The following is a 23,426-nucleotide window of genomic DNA, read 5'->3' on the forward strand; positions in this document are numbered from 1 at the left end:
TGTGGAGCCACCCTGTTCATGAGAAGTAGATCTGAGTGTAAATTTGCTGGACCTTTGCCAGTCTTATCAACACAAATTATTTATTTTGTAGTGATCCCTTTTCTGAAAGAATGAAAGTTGACTGATATCTAGAAAAGTGACTTGGTACTGAATAAAGGGGGAAAACTGTACATGTTATCTTTATATAAAAACCTGGCATTTGATCATATAATAATGGGAAGCCCAAATTGTGGTACTTTGCTAATTTACTAGTGACCATTTACTAGTCTATTGAAACTTCAGGTGCCAAGTATCAAATGCAGGCAATTAAGCCTGCTCTAGATTACCTTCTGACCCAGAAGGTTTCCCTGAAGGTTACAAGAAACCCTCTTATTAGTCATCACTTTTTGTTCACTGTGTGAAAGACAAGTTCTGAAAATCTTTTTCCTAAATTTCCTAAATTGAAATTTCTGTGACAGCAGAGAAGTCTCTCATGTATTAGGCATGCTATGTGATTAACAGACTAAGAAGTAATTACTCTATCATGATTAGAGTAATAACATCACAGCTATCTCCTTACTTATTTTAATCCAATGGGATTTAAGGGTTTTACTAATCCAGGACATACATCCACTACTGCCACATATACTGACAAGGATGCATTTTCTAACACTTCATTTCAAAGCCATCATAAATAGCACAGGTTAAGGAAGAAAAATTGTCTGGCTGTTTTACAGTAGGGTTTTATTTTGCTTTTCACTTTATTTTACGGGCTTGAGTAAAAAAGGAGAAAATAATTTGAGTAGCAAAGCCTTAATTAGATTTGTGCTATGTCACTCAGGATGCTGTCTAAAATCTGCAAGGAACATGACAATAATTGCTTTGCTGATGTAACTTTAAATGTTTTTCTTTAAGCAAAAGACACAGATTTCAAACTATGTAGTAAGACAACACATATTAAAATGCATTAGAACCAACTTACGGGAATTGAGAAAGAAAAACTTACTAGACTTTAAAAAACAACAACAACAGCAAGACACAAAAAAAAGTTTAACTATTCTTAGCATTCAAAATTGTGCCTTTACCATGAGTGGGTTTTGCTTGGCTACATACATTTTGACCCTGTCTTTAAAAACAAAGAATTAGGATCAAATAGTAGCCACAGTTTGTAACTCCAAACAGTATTTTCACTGGTGTTAAAGCCCATACTAAGCAAACACATTTTTAAGCACTCTTTTGGTAAAATCAGTGGAGCACTGCACATCAATGACTTCCTTGCACAAGCAGACATACTAAAACATGAGATAATATCAAAATGGACACTAATCAATCAAATGCTTGGTTCCTTCATGTGTTAAATCTTGTTTATAATCTAAAGAATTGTGCCCTGGGTATGTAATCAATAGTCAATTAAACCCCTCACTAGAGCAACTGTTTTCCAATTGGCCATCATTAAAAACCCACAAAACTTGAGTAAATAACCTCTAGGAAATACGCAAAAGTAGTAACCTCTAATTCACAAGTGACAAAATGAAGCACTCATCCTTAAATTGAATAGAAAAGCCTAACCATCAACCACCAAATGTAAACATCAGCAAACAGCTGTTTTCTTTCTCTTTTTTCAGTACAATGTCATCTGAATGCATGTAATGAAAAAGAGGATATTTACCATGACTATTGAAGTGTACTTGTTCGGTATGTTTTAAAACAAGTCTTACAAATCATTCATATAGGATAATGTTCCATTTCAGTTTTGGAGTATTTTTACTTCTGTGAAATGTATTGATAAACCCCCAAAAATTTTATTTTTCTAGAAAACAGGTGTTAAAAAGGGAGATATTTTCCCCTCCCAAAAACTACGTTTAAGTGACTTGGAGAGATCTTCTTTAAGAATAAAATGATCTCAAGACAGTGGCCTTGCATATATTTTAGGCGTGGAGCCAGTCACTCCTTTCTCTCTGCAGCCTCTCAGTGGCTCTTTTTGTAGATGGTGCATCTTTCTCAGGCATCTCATTGGTTATGAAGTTTTGTTTATAGCTTTCCACAGTGATGACTACTTTGCAATTATTTTTATGCTGAGTTAAGTACTTCAGAAAAGATAAGCCTTCATAATTCACATTAATAATATTATTCACATTAATAACATAATTTTAGACCCACATGTGATTTAAGAGATATAATTCACCAATTATATCTCTTAAATCACATGTGGGTCTAAAACATCACATCATTCTCATGCACATTGCCCTCAAACCTTATTAATTAAAAGAGGAGTCTGTGTGCCTAGATACATGGATGTATGTATAATCCTTTTTTCATATACTTTTCCCTGTATACATGCTTATTTAAAAAGCAACATCATCTCCACACTTGAAACAGTACTAGAGGCCTCCTATCAAACAATAAATGTATTACAAAGCCTTATACCTGAGCACTGCCCTTCTCCCACTTCTCAGAGGCTTTCCCTGACAGACTAGCGCCTGAAACAACAAACCACAAAAACACAGAGACCTGCCATTCTTTCTTGATAGAAAAATCAAATTGTGCACAATGTAAAGGAAAAAAATACACTATATATATGTGTGTATATATATGTGTATATATATATATATATATATACACACACACACACACATACATATATATATGTATATCAGCTCTTCAATTTGCTCACAGGCTCAGGGCCAAGCTAGACTAATACAAAATTCATGCTGCTCCTCAACTACAGATGGTAATGCATGCAGATTAACTTTGAAACAAAATTTCTGATTTCTTTGCTATTCACTTTGCTGCATATTGGAGAAGTCCTGGTGTAATACAGTGAAAATTCTGACATTCATTTTTTTGGGGCCAGAGCTGCACCCACTAGTAATAGGGTGTCTTGTCATGCTAAATACAAGTCTTATAAAAATATTAAATAGGACTAAAACAAAACCCAGAAGACCTCCTCATATTTATCAAAGCAATAGCTCAACAGAAAAGCTTTTCCATATGCTGACATCCTGTCTTGGTCCTGGGACAGCACAGTGCACTCTGAAATGTTTGCTGCTCAGGGTTTTGCAGTTCAACGAGGCTTCTCCCTTTTTGTGCCAGGACAGCACAATGTCTCAGATATCCTTCACTGGGATTAATGGGAGAGAGAGCAAAGCCCCTAGGAGCTCACTTCATTTGAAGCACTGCTCTATACTTCTCTGTATTTTGGGTCTCCGTGTATGCAATAATTACACTTTATCTTTGCTCACTCCCTCATCAGCTCTCAGGGTAGGTCCATGGGTTTGGTATTCTCCACCACGATATGGAAGACTTCTGTTTCATCCTAGACTTCAGATACCTTTTGTTCAGTGGCCTGGCTCTACTGTCTGGCAGTTGTGTTTGCCAAGCACAGAGTATTGCTGTTAAAAGTAATTTTGCACAATACACCTAAAACCCCAAGCAGGCAGGGACAGGAATGTAGCAGTGGTGTGAGATCTCAAAGCCATCTTTGGTCCAAGCACTGCGCAGAACTGAAGGAACAGACAATCTCTGCAGTGTTTGGGACTTCCTTTCATCAAAGGAAATGAAAATCTATCCCATTCACTTGTATTTTTTGGGTGGAACTGACACCTAACCATGGTACAAGCAGAGATAATAGTTCTTCCCACCAAACTCTCTATAATTTTTATTAACTCTTATCTTCTTCTAAGCTTCTAAGTCTCCTGAATGCCCAGCAATTCCTGTTAACACAATACATTAAAAAAAAAAAAAAAAAAAAAAAAAACCACTAGCTTATTAACAGGAATAATTATCAGATGAGACTTAAGTATTAAAAAGAACCCTGTGTTATGTCATATCATATATTTTAATTTCTTAGAGACACAGTTTATATTCCTTAATGGTCTCCTCTTTTTATTCCAAATCTGTAATTACATTCACTGAAGCAGTTTAGTATTAGGCACAGCAGATCTTTCAGAATTAGGGACTTCCAGCTGTAATTATCACTACAGGAGAAATTATCATTACAGGAGATTTCTTTAAGTGAGGAAAAAACCAAAAGTTTTCTTATGCCTTACATTGGATATATGGGTTTGATTTAACCATAAACTAAAATAAAACTCAAACATATTTTTCAAATCTAATTCAGGATGAATAATGGTTAAACTAGCACTATGTCATAGGACAACTTACAGTTTTCTGCTGCTGATGTGTAAGAAATTTTGGCATAAAACTGAACTCCTAAGTGCACCCTCAAAGTTTAAATATTTTGAGGGCCAAATTCTCTTCTCTGATATGTTATTCTAAATCTGAAGTAGATATGCTCAGGAGGCTAATTTGAACATACTATTAAACTCAGAGCAATATTTGTCTTCATTCCTTCATGCTTGAAAAATGACTACTCAAAATGTTTTAAAATGTCTTGTTGGTCTCCCAGGACAAAAGGGAAATTTCAGCCCCCTAATGCTTGTAAGTTCAGATAGCTCCTTTCTCCACTGTGGTGGATAATATGTAAGGAAAGAATAGCCAAGCAGATTTTTTTATTTCTCAAGATTCTTTAAATCTAATTACATGGAAGCTATTCTGGTTTTGAGGAAAGTGTTTGGATAAATGTAACAAAGAAAATTGAAGGAGAATGACAAACTATTCTAGTTCCCCTGATGTGACATCCAAAAATAACCTGAAGCTGAATCTTGCCTTTGTGAAAATACATGCTTTCTTCATAAAAAAAGCTGACCACAATTATGCATCAGAAGCAGGGGATGGTTATAAAAAAAGATTACCCATTGAAGAGCTTTCATGACTAAGACTAAAAAACTTTAAGACACTTCTTAGTGAAAAATATAAAATCACACTCAAGCATAAAAACTTCAGGGAAATCAGGCAAGTAAAGGATGTTATGACAGAAATTTTAATCCTACTGGATATAATAACTCTAAGGAACAACTTGTATTTTTAGTGACATCCTACCAGGAATCCTAGAAAATATGAAGCTTGCTTTTTGGTTAGTTGAAATTTCTCCTAAAGGTACTGTTTAGAGTAAGTGCTCATTCTCATTAATCAGGTCACCAAGTAAAGATAAGAGATAAGACTTTTGAACGTGTAGGGATAAAAGAGATAAGAAGTTAAGACAGCTAAATTGTTGGTGAAACTGGTATTTCTATTGCATTTGTAAGTGTTCTGTGTCACACAAGAACCATGACACAAATTTTCTAATGGTTAGGAACACATGCCATGGAATACAACCCTGGTTATTAAGGGGCAAGAAAGACCAACGAGTCCTTTGCAGGCAGGTCAGAGCATCACACTGTCCCACGCAGCTGAGCAGGTTTGAGTGTCCACTCTATTCAGGCTTGCCCCTTTGCTCTGTGACAAAATCACAGGAAGTAGAGCACAACTCTTATTCCCATGGCATAGCTCTGGCCCAAGAGCTGTCCATGAACCACCTGCAGGCAACATCCAGATGGGAAAACACAGAACAAAGCCACTCTTGCTTTCATATCCTCTTTATGCATCTGAACTGAGTGTTACATGAACAATGTCTGGCAGGTAAGTGTTTCACTCTTCTTTTTCCTGCCTCATCAAAGATGCCCTGTGCGTGACGTGCTTTTCCATCGCAGCCTCAGCTAAATGAGCAGGACCCCATCAATCTAAGGAGGAGGTCCTATCCTCTCTCAGAGCTCACCCCTGGACATGTGCTGTAGCCACTTGCCCTGTGCTGTCCCTAGAATTCACCAGTGGTACTCCAGGTCAGCTTTCTCACAATACAAATAGCTAGCCAAGCCCCTAAATGAAATAAAAGAAAGGTGAGTGTGGAGGTGCAGCTCAGTGAGTGGCTAGACTAAAGCTGGAGAGAGTCCTGAAAGTGAGGGAATGAGAGAACAGGAGGGGAAGCACATTTCAGTCCTCCTGCTATTCAACTCATTGATAATACAGAGTAGCATCCTCAGAAAAGACCCAAAGAAAAGAGAAAACACACAGAAATCATTTGTCTTGCATTCTCTGTTCTGTATACAGTACTACTCCAGAAGCTTTTTGTTTCAAACAAAAGAAGTAATTAGCTGCTCAATTGTGTTTTAAATCAGACACTTGGGTTTGATTTTCAGCAGCTACAGACAATAAAAATACATAACTCCAGTTTCAAATGCTTGGCTGAATACTCAACTGAATGCAACAACTTTCCTGTCTGAGGGGAAGATAAGCCTTCTGTTCAGCTGGTGATCAGGTACTAACAGCCGGAGTAAAAAGCTGTCATTCATGTGTTGGTGACAGGAGTTATAAAAATGAGTTAATTACTTGTAAGAAAAGCCTTGTCACAGTCCTCTATCCCAAAAAACAAGTACACACCATCATGACAGGTACTAATTTGTATCCTTGGTATTGGTAACAAAAAATGAGATGAATATAAAAATGGGACTATTATTCAAACTTTGGATCTGCTCTTTCTAGGCTGAAGAGACCTTTGTGGCTGGCCCTAGGACACTGTACCTATGTCAGAGACAACTGGAGAATTTCTCTAAGGATGTTCGTCTGTTCCTTTTCTGTACAACATAGTTATTAAAAGTAATAACTAACAGAAAACACTATCTTACTGTGTATAATACTGATGGGTTTAAGAAAATTCCCCTTCAAAGTTACATAAATATTATGAAATATTTCTACTTTCTATAGTTAAATAGAATTATTTAGTTAAGAGCAAATATCTCAAATGGGAGAGGCTGCTGTTCAAAACAGAATTTTTTCCTTAAACCACCTGATAACATAATTCTTGCAATAATTATGGCAAAGTATAAACCTGAGACTAATTCTCAGGTTTATACTACTCTATCTTTCATACTCTTGAAAAGAAGAATGTAAGACTTCATGTACTCTGCTGCGAAAAACCATTTTACTTTTTTTCTCTTGGGCTGTGGTCTTGTCCACAGCACATAAAGAATTCAAGCCACAGTAAATAAACAGTTATGACCAGTCATGCTGATAACCTGCAGCATCTTCTCCCGTCAGCACACAAATCCGTGGCAATCTGGTTTGGGCTGCCTTTCCATAACTACCAGAGACTTTACGGTCTGGAAAAGCAAGAATATCTGGAAGCTCACTGGGACATTACAACCCCTTACAGATGTACAGTGCAATACCTGGAGCAGATCAGGCTAAGAAGCCTCCACGGCCAGAGCACTGCTTGCTTTTTGAAGGATAAATTTTAGCCCAGTTTTCTTACAATGTGCAGCAATGTCTCTGAGCAAGTGCCACCCTACAAATCAGTTATTTGCCTATTAACTTCTCAATTTGTCACCCAACTTCAAGATTTCGAAAATGGAGCTTAATCTCATTTAAAACAGGCTACTGAACAAAAAAAAGTCTACCACTGAGACTTGAGGAGGGCTGCAACTCAGCTTCACCCATTACCAGCAATCAGCCACAAGGGCGGTCTCCAGGGACACAAATCCCTAAGAAACTAAACTTCCTTGGGTTTCCTCAGTGTGGTTTCTCTCCAGCAAGGTCTGTGGCAGGCAACAAGAGAAAAATATTAGTGTGCCGCAGCCAGGGACAGTCACTAGATTCTCCTTTTTTGTGACACTGCACCATCCTAACTCACACAAACCCCTCAGGAAGCTCCACTCCATGAGGAAATGCTTTTGCAGGGCTCTGCATCAAGCCTGGCAGTGTCAGTCTCCTGGGCAAGGACAGTGGGACTGTCACCAGGAAGCTGTGCTTGGCCCAGAGCTGTGACTCACCAGGCAGCTGTACTTGGTCCTGAACTGTCCCTGCTGTCCCTGCCAGGCCTGGGTCGCCCCAGCCAGTGCTCCCTGTCCCAGTCTGAGCATCCTCTGAAAGGTGAAATAAGCCCCATGCCCAGTGCGGTCTGGATCTTCTGCACCTGCCCTGCGAAAGTGCATCACATGGGAACCAGCAAAGTTGGAGAGGAAGTTTAAAGGAGTACGTCCAGAGAGCTGTCGCTCAGATTGGTCATTTATTCTCTTTGTGCCCATCAGAGCAGCACTCTTAAGACTGGGGAGAAACAGGTCTCCCCCAGTGCTGGGCTGCAGTACAGGGAAGTTGGAAGGCTTGCTCTGAGGGGCTGTAGCTCAATGGTGGTGGCAAGCTGACCTCCCGGCCGAAGGTGCCGAAGCCCCAGTGACCCTGTCCTCCCTCCCTTCTGTCTCGGACACCTCACAGCTCGGGCCGGGGAGCGGGGCTGGGCTGTGCTGCCCTCAGCGGGGCTCGAACTCAGCCGAGGCAGAGCCCCCGCCGCGCTGCCCCGGGAGTGGGAGCGCATCCCCGACCCGTGTTCCGCTCTCCCGCTCCCTCCCTCCCGCAGCGGGACGCGCCGGCCAAGGAGCCGTCGGGCTCGGCCGCCGGAGGCAGCGACAGGGACGGGATCCGAGGGGGCTGCATCCCAGGGCTCCCGTCTCTTACCTCCGTGCCGGGCGGCGGCGAGGAGCCGCGGGGGCGGCGGGGCGGCGGCGGCGGCGGCGGCGGCGCGGGGCTCTGTCGGAGGGGCACCGCCGCCGCTGTAGCGCCGGGAGATCACCCGCTCCCTGCGCGGCGGGCGGGGCGGCAGCGGGCGGCCCTCGTCGCCCAGGGCTTGCAGGAGGATGTCGAGGAGCGCCCCCCGCTCGGCTCCGGCGGCGGGCACGTCCCTGCCCTCGGCGCCCGGCGGCGGCGGGGCCGAGGCGAGCAGCAGGAGCACGATGGCGGGCAGCGCCTGCCGCTTCTTCGCCCCTCGCATCTCTGCGGCGCTGGGAGGAGGCAGAGAGCGAAGGCGGTCAGCGCCGGGCCCGGCCCGCACCCCACCCGCCCGCCCCCCATGCCGCGCCCGGGGCACCCCCGCCCGCCGCTCCGCGCCCGGGGCCGGGCACGGGGGGCGCGGAGCGGGGACACCGAGGGGGCGCGGAGCGGGGACACCAAGGGGCGCGGAGCGGGGACACCGAGGGGGTCGGAGAGGGGACACGGAGGGGCCGCCACCCGCCGGCCCCGCCAGCCCCGTGCTGTGCCGCCGCGCTCGCCCGGCTCCGCGGAGGCTGCGTTTAATAGACACGGATTAGGGGAAGGTTTCTGAGCGCGCCGCACATGTTCGCGGTGCAGGGTTTGTGGGGAATTTGCTCGGCTCCTTTTGGCCCCGGAGTCCCCGCGCCCGCTGGCTATGCCGGCGGAGACCCCGGGATGGGCCAGCCTTGTGCTCTGCCACACCGGGGGTTCGGGGAGCGAGCACGGACGGCAGCCGGATGGAGTTCACTGAGAGGCAGGTTACATTGGAAGTGCCGCACATCAGGGTAGAAAGGGCGAAAACAATTACCACAGGCTGCGGCTTCGAGAGCAGCACTTAATGCCCTAAGTAAGCTATTCTAATTATAGAGAACGGGCAGGATTAAGAGGGAGGGAGGGAAATTCTGTTATTTACAAACTGTTTTCTAGCTGGCCTGCCTTGCAAATCCTCTTGGGCGAAGGAGTTAACCGGAGCCTCAAGTGAGCCGGCTTTTCCCGACGGCTCCGGGCTCTCCCTCCCTTTCTCCCTCCCTGCCGTGCCGGGGCGCACGGCAAACCCGGGAGTACCCGGGGAGCGACCCGCGGCTCGCTGCCGAGGCAGCGGCAGCTCCTCGTTCCGCGCCGAGATCCCCTCCGGAGAGCCGGGGCTGGGGCCGCTTACCTTCAGGCAGAGGCGAGCGCGGCCGGGTGTGTGCGGGCTGCGGAGCGAGCTGCGGTGCCGCCGGTGCAGAGCCCGAGTGCCCGCGGAGGCTCCGCCGGGCGCGGAGTGGGGCGCTCGGTGCTGCGCCCGGAGATGGGGGATGCGCCCTTCAGGGCCATGCGCTTCTCTTATATAGTCCACACCGGCGTACTCATCTGAGTACTATCGACTTTAGGTGGGTGGCAGTCGATGGAGACACCTCTGGTAATCACTCTTGGGCTCAGAGAGGGTCTTTTCTGACAAACTTCCTCCTCCCCGTTTGTCCCCCGGTGGATGGCAACTGAAAGCTGCGTTTGAAGTGACTCTGATCTATTTGTGAAATTAGATTTCCCCGAAGATTGGGGAACGCTTACTAATAAAGCTGCCGGCTCAAGAGATTAAAATGTGCTTTAACTTAGCGGGATTCCCTTGGGAGTACAACAAGGAAACTATTTAATTCCCGTCTTTTTTTATTGAACCAAGAAGCCATGAGCAAAGTCTGAAGTGTGTATAAATTTGGTTCTGTTTTGATGTCAAGGAAAGTGGTAGTCTGTCTTTGGCAGGTGAATTCACAAACCATGAATCTCGTAAAAGTTTGCTTCTTCGAAACAGCTCTTTTAATTTTTGACAATGACTCTTAATGAAAAGCTCACAAAACAGGTAGTGACCTAACAAAACCATTAAACCCACAGGTTTAAAAACTTGCCTCCTAAAGCCCTAAAATTAGTAAATACAATCTCAATTTTTCAAAGAACAGTTGAATGCAGGTGGTCTTGACAGATTGAAAAGCAATACACATTTTTCAAATTTTACCAGATAATATTTTATGTTGGTATTTTTGTTGCAAGTATAACTCTTTGTCACAAGTTACCACTTAGATATTTGCTTAATAATAGTGGGACAAGAAGAAAAAAATATTTGAGATATCCTGTAAGATGTGAAAATGGGGAATTTAGATTTAAAAGAGGTTTAAACTACTCTGAATCTGCCTGGCGCACAACACTTCTCTACGAACTTTGTCTCTTTCCCCAAGCTCCTTCATTCATACCCTTCTCTAGTTGTCTCAGGCAGCAAACGCTCTGGGCTGTATCTCACAGGGACTGTGTCATTGCTGGTGATGGGAACCAGCTTCTTCCCCACATCATCCTCTGCTTGGGCCATCCTCATTCACCTTTGGGGGTGTGATCCCACAAAGATCGGAGATCAAACCATGTTTAACTAATAAAGGCATACAAAGGGTTTTATCACACTAAATTTCTTTAGAGGTCAGTGTACTGCACAAGATGCACTGGTCTGATCTGTGGATTTCCAGAATAACAGAAGCAAGGTGCCATTGTCTTTCCTGCTAGGTGATTTCCTGCTTTTGCATCTTACTGGGTGCATATAAGGAGTTTACTTTTGTCAGGCTGATGGTTAAGTTCAGTGAAGAGGGAAAGGGGAGCACTAATCAGCTGAGAAATAAAGCAGCATATTAATTAACCAGCTGCAAAATAAATCCAAAATTTTCTCTCCATTTGCTCATTTGTTTCTATTATTTTACTATTCTTTTGTTTTGCCCTCAGAGACATATATTGACACCACAGAATGGAACTGAATTTTTCTATGGAACCTACCAAAGTATTGCCTTGACTGGCGCTCCTCTGAACAACTTTGTCACTAGTCATGGACTAGGTTTACATCTTCTGTCCCTGGAAGCAGGTCACATGGGAAGGAAATCCATGTGGCACTGCTAAGACAGAATATTTTTGCTGCTCATAAAAATCCCAAAGTCTTTATTGGATGTCTCTTTGAGGCAGATGGCAGGATACTCATAAGGATTAAAAGTGGTATTGTAAAAGGCAAGGAATTAGTCCCTCTATTCTCACCCACAGCCCCAGAGAATATCTAAGGGAGTCTGCAGACTAGCATGGCTGACTATCTAATGTTGATGGACAACATGCTGGGGCTGCCAGTTTGGGGAATTTCTAACCCCTTCAGCAAAGATTCTCAAATATGTCACCCCATGCAGCAGGTTCCTAAGATAAAAATGCTGCTACAAATACTAAGGCCCTTAAATTTTGTTCTTTAATTTAAATGTTGATTATTTTAAGCTTTAAATGTTTATTATTTGAAGATTTGTATTGGAACCCAACTAGGCCCTTTATGAGCCACCCAGTTTCACCCCTGTCCTTTACCTCTGCTGTAACTTGTTTCTCTCCTTTGGAAGATCTGTATCCTTCTTTCCTGGGATGGACATTATACCCACCCAGAGGGGAATGAACTGTTTTTTAATTAGTTTTAAGTTAGACAAAATAAACAGGTAGGTTACTTAATTACTTTTTTATGTTATCTTTTGGTATTTTCAAAAGAATAATCAAGAAGGTTAGAAAACAAGAGTGGGCATCCCTGCTGAGAAGCTTGAGAGGCAGATCTATCAGCCCTTGAAGTTACTGCAGAGATTTTCATCCACTTCTGTAGGAGTAGGGACAAGCATTAAAATGAAAAGAACCAATTAGAACCATAGCACATCTAAATCACAAGTTTTAAGTAGCTTTTTCAGATTCTTTCTATGCTCAAGAACCTTAAAGTCTTGTGTAAAAACAAAACAAACAAAAAAGATTTGTTTTCTATTATTGTGCAAAGCCTTGTCTCCTTTAAGTTGTTTTGATATGTGAATTCATCAGAGAGCAGTTGAAAGAAGGAAGACCAGACTGCATCCAGAGGATGATGTTTTACTAATCCTGAGCAATTCTGGCAGGATGAAACCCCATTCTCATTGGCCCTTTTGTTAGCAGCTCCTGTGTTTCTCCTCATCATTATCTGGAAAAAGCATCTCAGCATGAGATTCACATCAAAGAGAACTTCTTAGGGCTTCTCTCCATATCTTATTTAGGAACAGAAAACCTGTTAGTAGTGGGCCTAAATAAATCTGGTTATTTGCTTCCTGTAGCAAACAGATTTAAACAGGTACATCACATTATTTTTCCTGAGACATCTTTTTATTTTGTGGTGTGCCTTAGCCACAAGTATGTCTGATTGAAGTTAAAAGCAAACTAGTTATGTTGAAGTATCATAGGGCTGACAGAGACTCAGAGAGATGATCTAGTGCTTTCCCTTGCTCAAGGCAGAGACAACTGTATCTATGTCATCAGGGCTCAGCAAAAAAACTTTTAATTTCTCCCGTTAAGCTCAACCCTTCATCACAAATCCATTAAATGAAAAATTGCTAAATGTGGGTTTAGAAGTGACATTTTACCTCGGGATTTACACTGAAATATAAAAATTATCTAAATGTATTCCCACAGTGCACACTCAAATAAAAGTCAGGCTAAAGTGATTTAAAATTTAGGTGTCCTGCTGTCTCTACATAAATCTGTCAGCCAAAGATTTCCATGGTCACTCATCTAAATCAAGAAGAAAAACAGAGAATACCTGTTTCTGTGGAAGTTCATGGGAATTTTCCTGTTGACTTTGTTGAGCAGGGATTTAATGCAGGGTTGTTACTAAAGGAGAGGCGAAGAAGTGAGAAATCACCTCAAAAATATGAATGTATTAGCCAAGGCAGTAAACTATAGTAAACTAAAGGCAGTAAACATTCAAAAATATGAATGTATTAGCCAAGGCTGTTGTAATTTCTGATAAGTAACAGAGGATTCCAGCTGTTTTCAGATCACAGCATTTCCTTAAAATCAGAATTTTTACACAGCCATACACGTGTGCCTGTTGAGGCTCAGTGCAGAGGACTTGATCAGATGGCGTTTTGAATACTTTTTGCAGTCCTTTGTTTCTATCAATCTATAGAAGTTTTTTGTGAGTGGTTTTTAAAGCACAGGTCATGCTAATGAACTCTCTGATGGGAAGGCCATACAGCTAAAGAAGTAAAACAGTGTCACTAAAAGAAATGTGAGAATCAGTGTGCTGTATTTATATCTTAAATGAAAACTTATGCCTCTCATAACTTGGTGTTACTTTTTGAACATTTTTGGTAGAAGTAGCACAGCAGAGAATTGTGGCATGTTCTTAATTGAACTCTAGATAGAGGCTTCCAGTGGTTATTCCATATAATGAAGATCATCATAATTCTCATTAAAGAATAACATTTAAGTTTTATTATTACAAATGTATCTAAGCATTTTTAACTACAAAGCTGTAATGATCTTTACTGGCCTTATCATTAATAAATTCTACAATTAAGTCACCTTTATGGCTTGGGGGATATTTTGCACCCTCAATTACAGTATAATGAGTCTTTTTTTTAGGCCCCTTTCTCCCTTGTGGTCTGGAAGGCTGAGCTGGAAACACGAAGAAATTTCTGACATAGAGATTTTAAAAAATAACCTGAAAACTAACCTACAAATTGTTTAGCAGGAGGCAGAGAGGACCTAGGGAGAACACTGAGGAGCCAAGTTTGGTAGGACTATGAAATAAGTCCTTCTATATTCTTTTCTTTTTCCTGAAACAGTTTCAGTAGTGGAGGTTTTGTGTCTGCACTGACTGACTGTCTGCAGCTGGGACTGTTCAGCTGAAGGTGGCACATGGGACAAACCACCAGAGTCTGTAGATGTTATTTCACAAGAACTTGACCCAAATAGTTTTTCTTTTAGCAGAGCTGATATTGAGAACTTAATAGCAAGAAATAAACATGGCTTGCCTTTTAAATCATTCCCTGGACAAAATCTTCTAAAGAAAAGTAAAAATACTTTAAAACCTTGAAAGATTTTCCAGGATCTGAGAGTTGTGTGCTGAGGACAACTGGTCTCAAGGGCTGAGAAATAATCTATCTGCTCAAAGGACCCTTTGAGCTGCTTGCAGTTCTTCACAAAGGCTGGAACATGGAAGGTATGAAGGCAATTATTTCTATTACCATGACTCTGAAGACTGACAGCTTAGCTAACTTTTAAAAAATATCCAATAGTGGCTTGGTTTGTTGTCACCTTTTGATTTTGGCCAGAATTACATTTAAGAAGGACAAAGCAAACTCTCCACCAAAAGAATCCTGCTGCAGCCACCTGCTGTTATCTGACCCCAGAATATCAAAACTAGATACCAAATTGTCCCACTGGTTTGAGCCTTTTCCTCAGCTCTGTCAGATGCACAGCAAAAGACAGAAGTTCTTTTTCTGAGGTAATAACAGCTTATTGCACCTGTCATTATAGCAGCTAAAAGATTTTATTTGCAGACGCAGCAAGTCTAAATTAAACCTCTAGCCTGGCACAGAAGACATCTTTACCATTATGCCCCTTGGGACAGCAAATTCATGACAGCAACTTCCTGACAGCACCAAAAAGCTGGCTGGTAACAAGAACACCAGGTAACAAGGTAACAAGCTGGCTGGTAACAAGGACAAACCAGGACACCGAAAAGCTGTGCAGGTGCCATGACTTCCTTGAAGAGATCCATCCAACCAACATGAGGATCGTTACCCAAACTTTTCCTCTCAACAACACCAAAGACTGAGTGACATTTTCAGGGCTTGGCAACAAAGGCAGTATCAAGACTTGGCATTCAAATAATGGAGTTACTGATTCAGAAAAAAAAAAAAATTAATTTCATCTTGCGATGAGAGCCTTCATCAGGAGAGCCTGAACGCAGGGATTTTTGTGGATGAAAAAGTTCAAGGGCTACATTCAATACGGATGGAGAATCACTCCAGGTGTGCTGCAGCAGAGTGGTCTGAGTTTAGAGCTCACTGACCTCCACTGCTGATATTATCAACTTTTAAAACAGAACAAGAAAAAATGGATGTAAGTGTTGTGTCAGTGGTGAAAGAGGAGGCTTGAAAGTTTTAGAAGAAATGAACTGTAGGGACCCAAATGAAACAGTCTTCCAGCTTAGCTTCATGTTACTTCCAAAGCAGAATTTAAGACATTTGATGCCATTCCCTACAGAAAAGATATTTTCTGATTATCTATTACATTAAGTATAGATTTCCACAGTCATCTCCTGTGAATCCTTGCTGATTTCGTCTCTGATTTCTCATCAGACTGGCAAACTTTCCAGACCTGCTGCATATTGATGGTTTCAATGCAAAAGATTTCTATGAACCATTTGACTTTGTGCCACTTGACAGTTTAGACAAGAATTTTGAATGTTAACATGGTTTGAATTCAGTGGATTAACTGGTTTTCAGAGGAACTTCATACTAAAAATGTTAGTGGGGTAATGTTTATTTGAATAAAATGCACATCAATGTTGATTTGGTAAGAGATTTTCAGCAGGAATTGATTTTTAGACTGGAAAGAGGTAAAGAAAATTGGTCTCTGTTTTGCTGGCCAATATGGGCGCTGAGAATGAGGGGACACAATCAGAACACAGCCACGTGCAGAGAGAGGAGCTCTCTGAGAGGGGATTCCTGCCTGAAGAAGAGTTAGCCAAGCAATGCTGCTGATGGCCAGAAAGAAGAATCTCAAATAATACTGTTTCTCACTTGTCAGACTGCTGATCAAATCTTGTACTTTAATCGTCAATTCAGACTTCAGTAAGAATAACAGAAACTGAAGAAAATTAAGGAATATGCTTTTAAGTTTGGAAAAGAAAATACTTTAAAGCAAAAGACACAAGTTTATGAGGAAGAACTTTGAGCTTGGTCTAAAAATATCTACTCAGAACACAGAAATTTAATGTTAGGAATCTCTTTAATATAGGAACATGAATTTGTAAAAGACCATCGTGGTCATTCAGTCCACAAATCTGAAGCTGTAAGAGTGCAATAGAGACCTGCTTCAGACAGAGTATAAAACATGCCCTCCACATGCCCCTGCAGACTTCAGATGACACAGTGTTATTAAATAGTCTAGAGCAAATTTAAAATGCCTGTGACAGGCCAAAAGCAAATCTATAATGTCTGAAGATACTTCAGGAAGATATCCAGAACAATGCCACAGCCTTGAATGAGCAAGGGATTTTTAAAATAAATCAACCTGAGGAAGCAGGTCATCCCCTTGCTATGAATGTCAGAGTTCTTCTGCCTACCTAACCTAGAGGAAAAATTTCCTGATGACTCCAGCCCTGGTGACTGACTTACAGCTGAACCTGTGATTATGATACACAGCCAAGCAGCTGAGAATTTTATAAATTACTAATGGATCTTTTTGACATATTGTCTCCAGCTGTGAAAATCTCCAGTGACTCAAAGGGAAGGGAAAAATACCAATCTGTTCCTCCTCTCTGCCTCCTGAGGCAAAGAAGGCATCAAAGGGACACCTAAGGAATAGTTCCTATTTCATCAGGTGAGAACATGGCATTAAAGCAATAGGAAGTAAATAGGTGAGCAGAGCTCCTATAACTTCTGATATAGTCCCTGTTAATTTTTAGAGACTACTTCTAGGTCTGGCACACTTCTGGTAGTGGGGCAGTGGGACCAAGGGCTTTATCTTCTCCCTACCACTTCTCACCCCCAGACTTCTTATTAAACTAAATAATGGTTCAAAGGAATAACTGATCAACTGATTTTCCTTATTTCTTTAGATGTCCATCCTTTGATAAAAGTTACTTTGTAAAAACTCTACCAATGGCAGAGAAAAATCTTCTTATGATAAATTATGTAAAAGTGTCCTTCAATCTTATAAATAAAAGAAATAAACTGTTTCATTTTTTAGCACCAGGTTTGAAATGCTTTTAAGGACCTTGCCATATCCCTGATTCCAACTAAAGCTTTTGATTGTCATAAGAGGAACTAATAAATTACACATTCTGTAATTTTATGTGGGGTTTTTTTCTGGTAAGTTTGAAAAGAGCAAGCATTTAATTTTGCTTCCTTTCTACTGTGTTGCAAGACTGGACTGTTGAAGAACTCAGCTCCAAAATCATACAAAAAAAGTAAGAACTAGATCTTCCTAACCATCTTCAATTTGACCTTTTTTTGTCCTCTTTTCTATTGCACTTCCTGTCATGCTACTCCTTAGTCTTAAAACATCACTTAACCTGTTCCTTCAGCTGCCTCAGCTCCTTCTTGGTATACTTTTTTTGATCCTGCCTTCCTCTTTTCAGCCATCCATCCCCCACATTATGTTTTTTTCATTTAAAATGACACATGACACTACAGCTGAAATATCAAATATATTCACTCATGTAGTTTTTTACATGTCCCTCATATTTCTAACAAACAGAAAGCCATTTACTAAGTTCTTTGTTACCAAGGAAAGAAAGAAGAAACCATACTAAACACATCCAAAATCTCTGTTAAATATTAATTTTTGTCCTGATCTATGACAACTTAATAAAGAAGCTGAGTAACACTTTTAATGTTTTTTAATTATTTCATTTTAATAATAATTTTTAATTTTGGTGGTGGTGATGTATTTTTTTTTTCCTGTGGAGTTCTTTTTCCAAATTGACTTGGACATTTTTAAAAGAATAAAGATTGACTGACAAAGTCAAGCTGTGTTAATTACACAGTGTATTGTTGTTGGAGATTATTTTCAGTTTAGTTGAAAATAATATTAAAACTGGAAGTTGTGCTGAGGTTGTACATTCCTTATTCTGAATTACTGCATCGTTTGCCATAAGTCCAGGCAGTGAGACCCTATGGGAACAAAGCTGTGCCTACCTAATATCTTCCACTGGATCTCTTTTTGTTCACCACTGAAGGGCCTCCACAATTCAGATAACACATTTTACACCAGTGTCATCTCTCTGTCAAAATAGAATCATTTCTGATATAGAAAGGACCAAATGGAGCAGAAAAAAAAAAAAAGACAAAACCCCAAATATCTATCAATCCTTTCCAGTCATGGACAGGATTAATACGAAACACACCATGATCATAGAGTCATAGAATAACCTGAGTTAGAAATAAAAGAAGCTGAACTGGCTCAAGAAACCATTTTGAGCTGAAATGAGTTCCAAATGGCTGGTTCCCCACCAGGCCCACTGGATAGCTCACCATTACTCTTGGGAAAAATATGAAGAAGCAGAAACCATGGAAATGTCAGTGAATTGCTGGTAGCAGAGGCGAGCAGGAATGCCTCTTTCAGAAGCCTTGCTGTCTTATAGTATTGATAAATTTGTGGGTCCAGATGAGACTCTGGTGCCCTCTGTCCATCTCAACAATGTTTGAGTGCACTGGACATTTCAACCATTTTGACCAACGTATAACAGTTAAAGATATGCTCATATTTTTCTAAATATAAAAGACCAAGCCAGAGCAATTCATTAGTGCATGGAGAGCAAAAGGAAATGAAGACCTCTGTGAGGGATGCTGTGGTCTTCTGTTCCCCGTCCCAGCTCAAGACAGAATTTGCTCAGCAGGAGGTGGACCCAGGACTGCATTCACTACTGCTCCATTGCTACTGTCTCATCTCCTGTTTTCCTTCCTCCACAATTCTCATCTCATTATCACTGTAAGAATTTGAATATGCTGCAGAGCAAACTGCACTGGGCTCCTCACGTGCTGCCTGATCACCTGGCAGGTGACACCAAGATGTGCAAAACCCAACAGAAAGCTAGGCAAAGACTACATTTCCAAAGCCCCTTTCTTCCTTACACTTCTAAATTAAAAAAAACCCAAACTGTTAAATAAATTTTTATCTGCGAGATGTGATGTTTAGTCAGCTTATAAAACACTGTGAAAAATGTGTTACTAAAGCTAGTGGATCTAAGATAAGCAGATCTCCTTGGCCCAAAGAAAGACTAAGATTAGGGATAGCCTGCCACACTGCCTGCCTGCAACATCTGGGCCCTTACTGAATCTGATTTCACAAAGTTTAACTTACTGGGATGTAAGCCCTAATAAATATTTGAAGATTAAAAACAAGCAAACAAACTGACCTCTTTTTGCTTTGTATGACAAAGTGTCAGCTCTGTAAGGCAGAAGAATAAATACTGCAGACAATACTGGAAAAGAAGGCAGAATATGGATGTCTCTGACAAATGGCTCCAGTGACAGTCAAAGCACTCCCACTTGGTTATCTCAAACAGCTACCTACCTAAAGTGAGATTTGCAGGTACTTCAATCCCTAGCCCAATTTTCCCTCAGTAGAGGATTACTGAAACAACAAAATGATGGAAAACTAAACAAGGACTTCATGGTCCCATTAGGTGCCATTGCCTTCTTCAGTTCTGTTTACTTCACCTTTGTCTCTGTGGTCTCTTTTTATATTGTCAGGTTCATTGGCAGAGATCTCTTTTGCTTTCTATGGAAGCTTCTTTTCTACTGTTATTATTAACAATAATAACACTGAATGAGTCAAGGAGAGAATTTAACTAGGGAAGATAACAAGCTAGTGGAGGAGGTAGAGAAAAAATTGAAAAGAATGTTGAGTGAGTGCAGTGAGGAGCAGTGATGCAGGGAGGAGGAAAGATGCTGGGCACAGAAGGGTTAAAAGAGGAGCAGAATAAAGTCTGAGTCAATGCAGAGTAGGAGGAGGTAATTGAGAAGAAATCAAAAAGTTGAATGTGAAAAGGAAGGAAGATTTTTCTTAGAGTGAAATCAGAAGGGCAAGGAGAAAGAAATGGAAAGACAGAACAGGCTGAATAGGCTGAAGGAAGGAAGTTTTGCTCCACAGCTTTTTCATAAAGTGAAGAAACTGAAGCAAACTGAGACCGGATGAAGGAATTGGAATACGTGAGGTAGACAAGAAGAAAAGAATAGTGGGCTGTGGTAGGAAAGGAAATTATGAAAAGCAAAAATCATGTGTTTGACATATGAAGGGGAAGAAGCTGAAATATTGGTTTAAATATTATATTCACTGTATTTTCCTAGAAAATGAAGGGAGAGTTAAGTTGGAATTAAACACCTGAAGTTGGAAGTTAAGTTGGAATTAAACACCTGAAGATGGGAGTTAAAAATCCCAAGTGAAAAACTTTTATAAACTGCGGGAGAGGTGTTTACTAGAGAAATACCACTTTAAATATAATAATTTATGGAGAAAGAGCACTGTCAAAATGTCACCAAATATATACCTGAAATGCATACAGACAGGTCAGATTCTTTTCATGCACTCTTCTCAAATATGAATTGTGCTAAATCAATTTTGGTTGGTATGTTAGTTGGACTTTATGTCATTTACTAGCTGAAAAAAATCCCAAAGCAAAACATTTTCTCTGGCATAGGGCATTATAGAGGAATTTTGTTTGCTACTGAGGTAAATGAAGGATGATGAACTTGTCTTTGCTGTTGCATAACCAGGGGTGATGTTCTCTTAGCTATGCTCCACTCATGCAGCAATGCTGAGCTTTTATAAATTGGCTCTGGGCATTTCTGAAGCAGGGCACTAGCTTTCTATATCTAAAAGCTGAAGACACTGGCTCATCAGGGTTTCCCCACAGCTTCTTCCCATTCTCTGAGATCATTCCTATCCTCCTGAAAGGCTCTGCTTGCTCATATATTGAAATACCTGAGTGTCTTTCACTATTGTCAGCTTTCAGGACCCCTGTGGCTCTTTTTCAGTTTTTCTTGAGCCCTGTTTGAATACGGTTTTGATACATTGGCACATCCTGGAAGTGTGCTGAACACACATTAGTGTAGGTGCAGCTGAAGGGAACATTTGAGAAGAGCACTCCTGCATGCCACAGAAAATTACTTGTTTTACTGATGAAAATTACTTTTTGTCCCTGAAGGATCGCTGCTCCATGTGAAAGTATGAATTAAACAGCACATATGAATCCTGCAGGAGTCCATAAAAAATTCAACAGAAATAACATAGGTTTCCTTCTACAAGGCTCCAGCCAGCTGGCAGTGGGGTGGGGAGGTTGCCTGCTCCCCATAATCCTGCACTTGCTCCTTTGTGGGAAGAAAAGGAGCCTGGCAGCTAGCAAATTAAGAGAGATATTAGAAGGATCTCATTCCCATGAAAAGTGTCAGGTTCCTGACTTTTCATCCATACCCAGGATGAAATATACACGTGTGTTCACATGTTGATATATAAGCAAAAAAAAGTCATATATGTCTCCATATAAGTACACCTGTTTAAAAATACTACCTTTTGTGAGAAATGAAATCCTTATTCCAGTTGAGCATAATGAATTTTTGCTGTTCTCTGTCATGAAGTTTCTAAGGAGGCAATTAAAGGCCAAAATTAGGCAAGAAAATTTCAGGGACCACAGCTGATTATAAAAAATATCATGATGTTGTCACTGCACATTATCACAATAAAATATCATCCAGGGCATGAAGTTATTCATAGAGTAGAGATTTTTTAGTCCTGCATTTAACAACCATCAGTAAATTCTTTTTCAAGCTTTATTAAGTATGAGAAAACTATGAAGGCAGGAGGAAAAAAAGTAAGTAATTTAATTAAATTTTAAAATATATATTTATGTGAAGTAGGGCTTCCATGTCAGCAATGTTTGCTCTTACATTTCTCCTGTTCCTATTTATAAAAAAAAAAAAAATATTCTTCCGTTTGGCAACGTTGATTAAAAAAACTAAAGCATGAGCTGAGAAGATAATAAGCTCATTCTGAGGACTTTCTGATCCTGGCTCTTTAAACCAAAGGGCAAATTAATGGAAATACTAAAAAACAAACAAAAACAAAGGCTGAAAATGCTGTATTGCATACATCACTGTTTCAGACATAGGAGCAAGCTCTCAATTTTGGCAGCTACTGATGGAGGTGGCCAGCAGAGCCACAGAAATGTCCTGAGGGTGCTGCTTTCAGCTGGCCATAAGCACAAAAGCAGTGTTTTGAGGACTGCAGTCCTGGCTGGCTGGACCAATCAGTCAGTGGTTCTGTCCAGCCAATGCACAGAGCAAGAAGGAGAAAGAAAATTGAGGCAGAGACACACAGGTGTGTGCTCTGTGGGTGACCCTGCACTGGAACACAGGGCCCAGAGAGGTTGTGGAGTATCCCTCTCTGAAGATATTCAAGAACCATCTGGACACAATCTTTTCAGTGTTCTCCAGTGACCCTACTCCAACAGGGAGGTTGGACCAGATGGCCCACTGTGGTCACTTCCCACCTGATCCATTCTGTGGTTCTGTGTCATTCTGGGTCTGGAAAGCACAAGTGACTTTCCCAAAGGAAAAAACCACAGCTACTGTGTTTTAGAAACTCCCTTGTATGTAGAACAAGGGGAAATTATAACAAGAAAGAAGTATAAAAGATGCAGGAAATCTCTTCATATGAAGATTTGTTGTCTTGGATATGGAAATCGCTCCTTCCCCTAAGCCTTAAACAAGTACAGAAAAATATTACATTTTGTATTCTTTTAAAGAAAAAAATAAAATAATTGAATACTATTTCATAGAATCATAGAATATGCTGTATTTTAAGGGATCCATTTGGATCCTCAAGTCCACCTCATGGCCCTGTGCAGAACACCCCAAGGGTCACACCATGTGCCTGAGAGCACTGCCCAAACACTTCTTGAACTCTGTCAGGCTTGGTTCTGTGTCCATTTTCCTGGGGAGCCCATTTCAGTATTCAACCATGCTCTGAGTGAAAAACTTTTTCCTGGTATCCACCCTAAATGTCCCCTGACACAACTTCAGGCCATTCCCTTGGGTCCTCTCACTGGTCATGAGGGTGAAGAGATTGTTACCTGTCCCTCCTCTTCCCTTCTCAAGGAAGCTGTAGACTGCAATGAGGTTTTCCCTGTGTTTCCTCTTCTCCAGGCTGAGAAACCAAGGGACCTCAGCCACTCCTGAAAAGATTTCCCCTTCAGACCCTTCACCATGCTCTTTACCCTTCTTTCAACACTTTCTAACACCTTAATATCTTTCTTATATTGTGGTGCCCCAAACTGCCCCCAGCACTCAAAGTGAGGCCACCCCAGTGCAGAGCAGAGCAGGAGAATCCCCTCCCTTGCTCAACTGGCCATGCTGTGCCCGATGCCCCCCAGGACAGCGTTGGCCCTCCTGGCTGCCAGGGCACTGCTGACTCATGTTCAA

General features: G+C 41.3%; 1 protein-coding gene across 1 annotated transcript in view; it reads right to left on the reverse strand.

Moving 5' to 3' along the window:
* Window positions 1-9,940, reverse strand: part of ALKAL1 (ALK and LTK ligand 1) — a 39,020-nt gene extending 29,080 nt beyond the window's left edge. The window contains exons 1-2 of the mRNA XM_005479289.4: window positions 9,599-9,940; window positions 8,368-8,690 (exon numbers count right to left, since the gene is read on the reverse strand). Of these exons, the coding sequence (XP_005479346.1) occupies window positions 8,368-8,680 (313 nt within the window). The 5' untranslated portion in view covers window positions 8,681-8,690; window positions 9,599-9,940. The remainder of the gene's footprint in view (window positions 1-8,367; window positions 8,691-9,598) is intronic.
* Window positions 9,941-23,426: the final 13,486 nt, after the last annotated feature.

Source organism: Zonotrichia albicollis, chromosome 1 (genome assembly GCF_047830755.1).
Source record: "Zonotrichia albicollis isolate bZonAlb1 chromosome 1, bZonAlb1.hap1, whole genome shotgun sequence".
Lineage (NCBI taxonomy): Eukaryota > Metazoa > Chordata > Aves > Passeriformes > Passerellidae > Zonotrichia > Zonotrichia albicollis.